At 51.0% G+C, this 6,764-nt stretch overlaps 1 protein-coding gene across 1 annotated transcript; it reads left to right on the top strand.

Annotated features, from left to right (window-relative positions):
* Positions 1-5,633: 5,633 nt before the first annotated feature.
* On the top strand, positions 5,634-6,427 carry LOC123428677 (the record flags this gene model as incomplete). Its single annotated transcript, XM_045112865.1, has 1 exon — positions 5,634-6,427. A coding segment is annotated over one exon (552 nt), but the record flags the coding sequence as incomplete, so codon positions are not given.
* Between the last annotated feature and the right edge of the window lie 337 nt (positions 6,428-6,764).

Below are 6,764 nucleotides of genomic sequence, written 5' to 3'. Positions count from 1 at the left end.
AGGTCGTCCCACTAGGCGTCCTCCTCGATCATGCTGGTCTCCAGTGCTTGCTGCAGGGCCAGCTCGAAGGCGGCTTGGTACGTAGCCTCTTCGTCCTGCTCCTCTGGTTGAATGTCGGGCGGCGGAGAAGGGATGGAGTAGTCGACATGGACGCCCCGACGACGCTCCTCCTCGTGCTCTAGCATGAACCAATGCTCCTAGTTGGGGGAGTCTAGCACGCAACGCGTGCTGCTCTAGCGTGAGGTCCTCGCGACGCCGACGAACCTCCTCCGCGTGCGCTCGCGCTGATAGGAGCACTACCGGAATGGGGATCTGCTGCAGATCCGATGCCAACCATGGGGCACGTTGACGTCTGGATATTGCAGCAGCCGGCGGTACTGCGAGTGCCACCGTGCCTGGTGGACTGCTATGTAGAGTCGTTCCTGCGCCGGAGGCGAGCCGCGTCTAGCAGGCTACAACGGCGTCAACTGTAGCGGCGGCGAGCGCCCGTGGGAAGAGCTCACGCCGACGAGCGTCCGCGGGAAGAGCTCACGTCGGCGCTGAGCTTGGTCTTCCCCTTCCGTTTCCTATTGAAGAAGGCCATGGCTAGCTAGGGTTTATGGTCGCCAGCCAGGGAGCAGGCGTGTCCATATGTGGACGGACGTTTGGAAGTGGATGAGGCCAGCCCTGCCGCACGCTTCAATTAAAAAAAGTGGCGACGCGGACCTTGCACCCACTTCCAGATGAGCCCCGAGATAGGTGTGGGCATTTAATATGATGCGAGCGGTGGTTGAGCCGCCGATTCGTGGACCCACGACAATGTTGGAAATATGCCCTAGAGGCAATGATAAAATAGTTATTATTATATTTCTTGTTTCAAGATAATCGTTTATTATCCATGCTATAATTGTATTGAATGAAAGCATAGATACATGTGTGGATATATAGACAAAACAATGTCCCTAGCAAGCCTCTAGTTGGCTAGCCAGTTGATCAAGGATGGTTAAGGTTTTCTGATCATACGCAAGTGTTGTCACTTGATAACTGGATCACATCATTAGGAGAATCATGTGATGGACTAGACCCAAACTATGAACGTAGCATGTGATCGTGTCATTTTATTGTTATTGTTTTCTGCGTGCCAAGTATTCATTCCTATGACCATGAGATCATATAACTCACTGACACTGGAGGAATACCTTGTGTGTATCAAACGTCACAACGTAACTGGGTGACTATAAAGGTGCTCTACAGGTGTCTCCGAAGGTGTCTGTTGAGTTAGTATGGATCAAGACTGGGATTTGTCACTCCGTGTGACAGAGAGGTATCTTGGGGCCCACTCGGTAATACAACATCACAAACAAGCCTTGCAAGCAATGCGACTCAAGTGTAAGTCACGGGATCTTGTATTACGGAACAAGTAAAGAGACTTGCCGGTAACAAGATTGAAATAGGTATACGAATACCGACGACCGAATCTCGGGCAAGTAACATACCGAAGGACAAAGGGAATGACATACGGGATTATATGAATCCTTGGCATAGAGGTTCAACCGATAAGATCTTCGTAGAATATGTAGGATCCAATATGGACATCCAGGTACCGCTATTGGATATTGACCGAGGAGTGTCTCGGGTCATGTCTACATAGTTCTCGAACCCGCAGGGTCTGCACACTTAAGGTTCGATGATGTTTTAGTATAGTTGAGTTATACGTGTGGTTAGCGAAGGTTGTTTGGAGTCCCGGATGAGATCACGGACGTCACGAGGGTTTCCGGAATGGTCTGGAAACGAAGATTGATATATAGGATGGTTTCATTTGGTCACCGGATAGTTTCGGGCATTACCGGCAGTGTACCGGGAGTGACGAATGGGTTTCGGGTATTCACCGGGAGGGGCCCACCCACCTGGGAGTGAGCCCAGTGACCCTACGGTGGCGCACCAGCCCTTAGTAAGCTGGTGAGGCCAGCCCAATAGGGCCATGGCGTCACAAGTGAAAAAAAACCAAAAGAAAAGAATAAAACAAGGAAAGAGGGAGGTGGGAAGGAAGGAGGGGACTCCTTCCCCCAAACCGAATTGGGGTGGGAGTCCACCTCCTCCCACTCGGCCAGCGCCCTGGGGCTCCCTTGAGCCCCAAGGCTAGCCCCTCACCTCCTCCTATATATATTGGTGGTTTAGTGCTTTTTGAGACACAACTTTGTCACGTGTAACTCAAACCTATACCACGTAGTTCTTCCTCTAGATCGGATTTCTGCGGAGCTCGGACGGAGCCCTGCAGGAGTAGATCATCACCACCACCGGACCGCCGTCACGTTGCCGGAGAACTCATCTACTTCTCTGTCTCTCTTGCTGGATCAAGAAGGCCGAGATCATCATTGAGCTGTACGTGTGCTGAACGCGGAGGTGTCGTCCGTTCGGCACTAGATCGGAACAGATCGTGGGACGGATCGTGGGACGACGGTGATTTGAATCACGAAGCTGTACCACTACATCAACCGTGTTTCTTAACGCTTCCCGCTTAGCGATCTACAAGGGCATGTGGATCTAATCTCCTCTCGTAGATGGACATCACCATGATAGGTCTTCATGTGTGTAGGAAATTTTTTGTTTCCCATGCAACGTTCCCCAACAGACATACACGGAGGAACGGTGCACATCCGTTTTGTGTCCTCGAGGATGCAAATCAAGACCAAATTTGGACCTAAAATGGGTCGGTACTAACATGTCGTGGTCATGATTAGGGTTTAAGTCGGCGTGTTGGGCCACCGCTTTTGTCCGTAGCGACTCAAAAAGACACGCGCAAACGAAATGAATCGCCCGGTTAAAGCATCTCTAGCAGACCCCGTATAACTCGTGAACCCGCAAAATAACCGCCATTTTACAGTTCCACGCTAAAAGAGTGTCCCGAACAGACCCCGTAAACGACTCCGGTCTATAAATTTTGAAGGGCCACGGTAAACATCACCATCAAACCTGTGAATATAAAGATTTCGGAGCCAACCCGAGTATGTCGTGTATATGCGAAAGACCGTTGGCGAAAGACCAACTGCCATCGGAACCTTCATGAGTTGCTCGTGGCGCCCCGCCAGTCCCCGACCGTCGTTCGTCCGTCTCCGCCTGTCCTTGCAGCTACCATGTCCGTCCTGGCCGGATTCGGCAACGGCGATCGGAGCTAGCTAGCTAGCTCCTGGATGGATTCGGGAAAGGGAGCTAGCTAGCTAACTAGCTTGTGTATGGATTCGGCGACCGGAGCTAACCAGCTACGATGACGGTTGCTTCGTGCGAGCCGTCTCGGACGTCGGCGGATCTGTATTTGACCGCTTCGTGTGTTCTTCGTCGGCTTTTAGGAGCGGATTTAGTTGACCATAGACCCGGACGAGAGGGAAAAAAAGATATGCGAAAAAATACAAACGGAAATTCGATTTACAGTTTAAATTTAAAGGATCTGTGCGGCGGCAGCTCGAACCGATCCTTAGAATACGTTTTCCGTGAACTAAAAACCTCGTTTTCACTTTCACGTTTTGAAGTGTCTGTTAGAGATGCTCTTATAATTGCTCTAAACCCCATAAACCCCCTTCGCGCGATTAGATTTCCACGGCAGTTTTGTACTACTCCACGTCAATCCGAATTAGCGAGAACAAAATCACAGTGGTTTTCTTATTTTCAGCCGAGTCAAGTTGGTGGTGCATCTCCCCGCAAAAGAGAGAGAGAGAGAGAGAGAGAGAGAGAGAGAGAGAGAGAAATGGTTGGTGGTGCATCGTTATCTCGTGGACTGGAAATTCTCAGAACAAAATGCACATCGGCCTGGCCGACTTAAGGAAACCGGCGTTCCTGGCATGGCCCCATGGACCATGCAGGGTAGCTCTGTTGGTGAGAATGTACGCTTGGTTCGTATAACGGAAGCAGTTGAACGAACAACACAATCAAGGAGGCGTACGTACGTGACCTTGCTGCAATTTCAAGGTTTGGTTCAACTGATCATCATTTTTGCTGTGCGGTCCTCTCCACCTGCCTACACATGTCGAGGTATTTCAACGCCGAATAATGAGAGGCAACAAGAAGCTTTTCTTGGTCCTGTTCTTGGTAAGTGTCAGGACTGGACATGCTGGTTGTTGCTGTGTTGGTTTTGTTCGGATTGAGGTTAGGAACGAGGCAGGGGTGGAGTAGGATATCTAGGAGGATACTTGGCCACGCCATCTGTGCGTTCGTGCGTCGATCTATCTATCTATCCAGAGCGTGTAGGTTGCAAGGAATGGATATGCTCTGATCCATCCGGCTCGGCCCGGGGCATCACCTTACCACACATCCCTCTCGAGAAACCCTCGGCTGCGGACCGGAGACGCCGGCCTCGGCGAAGCAGACACGCCGGTCGCCACCCGAACGTCGCCGTCCACGCACGCTGCCCGCCATACCTTCCGGGGAAACCCCGGGCCAGCAGGCACAAGATTTCCGTTTGCTGAATGGACTGATGCCTTGGAGGCGAGCGGCGCAAAGATGAACACAGCCGGAAACCTGCGCGAGGATGCGTACACAGGCAACGGACGGCACCGTGTAGGTCAACAGTTGCTGTAGCGGTTTGGTGGGGACAAATTCACTGTTTTGACCATTTTGGTATTTTTAGCCTGGTTTGATCCGTTTGTGAAAAAAAAATGAATCTAATTTTTTTTCCTACCGTTATCCTCTGTGTCGGTAGGCATACACACCCTACCGTCACTTTCTGTGACAATATGTTTAGATCAACGTGGATGACTTCATCTAATCATGTTGACGTGGATAAGTGGCTACCGCCGTAATAGATGATGGTAGAGTGTGTACGCCTACCGTCACAAGTAGGAAAAGGGACAGATTTTTTTTATTTTTTTTACAACGGAGGTTAGTTTGGGCTAAACTATGTTAAAAGGAGAAATCGTCCGCGATGTGGCACATGCACGTGGACAAGTCAAGCGCAGGTGACACCGTACGAGACGGGAGGGACGTAGTACCAACTACTACCAAGTACTCCCTCTGTACTTGGTGGACATGGTGGTCGTTCAATTTGGTCCCCTGCTCCAAATCTAAGTGGCACTGCTTACGGGCGGGACATGTGTGGGTGGTGTCTGCTTACACTTCGGTGTGAAGCAAAGGAGTAGTAGCTCCGCTAATCATGGTCGTTCCAATTAATGCCAATGGCTAAAAACAGAAACCGTGTACTTCTCCACAGTGTAGAACTTGATCGCTGTTTGCTTTTTCGAGTGGAAACTAGGATACTTTGCAACAACTTCTTCCATTTGCCTGACCGCCTCTCCTATAGTTTGATGGAGTAGTACTATCTCTTTTTTTTGTTGAGAAACCCCGACTCTCCTTTGCCTAAAAGAAGAAGAAGAGGAGAATAGTTCTTGAATAATCAATGATGGCTAAATGAGGAGTATATCGGAGCGTTTTAAATGTAGGATTAATTTCCCACAAAAACTACTGTACGAACATATCCACCCACTAAAATCGCTGCATTAAACTACTACCAGTAACTTCACTGGAGCATTGAATTTGTGCCACAATTGGCATGTCGTACTAGTCTTAAAGTCGTTTCAGGGATGAAGCTAACCACCATTAACCAGCACTGCACCGGGCGCTCGGCCCCTCTCCTCCGCGGGCTCCCCACGTTTACCAAACCGTGACAAAAAGTCCGCCACGCCGAAACCACCACGTCCGTGTGCGCCGTTCCACGTTATAAACCGCCTCCCGCGCGCGCCCCACACATACTCCCAAAGCCAGGCAAAGGCAAGACCTCCTCTGTGCCAGACGCAAACGCACGCGTTCACGAGGTCCGTGCAGTGCCAGTGCGCTCTCTCGCTCGCATGGCCGCGCCGGCGACCAACATCCGGCGGGCGGAGCTGTGCGCCGCGGCCGTGTCGGCCGCGGACGCGGCGTCGTGGTGGTGCGCCGTGGCGCTCGTCGCGCTCGTGCTGCTGGGAGCGCTCAGCGCGGAGACCGCGGACGACGACGACGGGGAAGGCGGCGCCGCGGCCTACTTCCGCGGCCCGCGGCTCGGCGGCGCGGCGGCCCGGCCGTGCGACGAGGTGTACGTGGTCGGGGAAGGCGAGACGCTGCACACCATCAGCGACAAGTGCGGGGACCCGTTCATCGTGGAGAGGAACCCGCACGTGCACGACCCCGACGACGTCTTCCCGGGGCTCGTCATCGCGCTCCGGCCGACCAAGAACACCTAGGCTTTGGCCGCCTGACATGGGTGCTACTACTCCTACTTCGTAGGCGCGCGGGGATGAGCGATGGCTTCAAGAGTTTTGCTGTTATCCCTGCCTCTTTTCGGTGGTTGATTTGATTGATAGTTTCCTTGTCAACTGCTCATCTTCATCTTGATGGAGTTTTCCGTGAGAGGAGAGAAAATGACAACTTGTATATATTAAGAGGACCGTGAGGGTTTTTCATGAGTACTACTACAAATTCATAAGTTGAATGGGTCGGCTCTAGTTCGTTTTACATTCTTTACTTGATTATTACATCTTCTTCTTATCGTTTTCTTTTGGTATATTCTGACTTTTTGGGAGGACGTGGCTTTTCTTTTCGTTTCACAGGATACTTCCCGTGCTTTATAAGTCGTAACAAAGATGGCTCAACAGGAGACCTGCCAACATACTAGTTTATGTTTTTTTTTGCATCGATATACTGTACTAGTTTATGTTTGGGAAACTCTATGTATACACGCTAGTCGTACAAGTACATGGAATTAGTCTAACCAGTGTACTGTAGTTGTTATCAAAAGACAATATGATTTCAGCGAGGGAGCT

The sequence above is a fragment of the Hordeum vulgare genome, chromosome 2H (genome assembly GCF_904849725.1).
Source record: "Hordeum vulgare subsp. vulgare chromosome 2H, MorexV3_pseudomolecules_assembly, whole genome shotgun sequence".
NCBI lineage: Eukaryota > Viridiplantae > Streptophyta > Magnoliopsida > Poales > Poaceae > Hordeum > Hordeum vulgare.
This window is presented reverse-complemented; position numbering and strand designations above follow the sequence as displayed.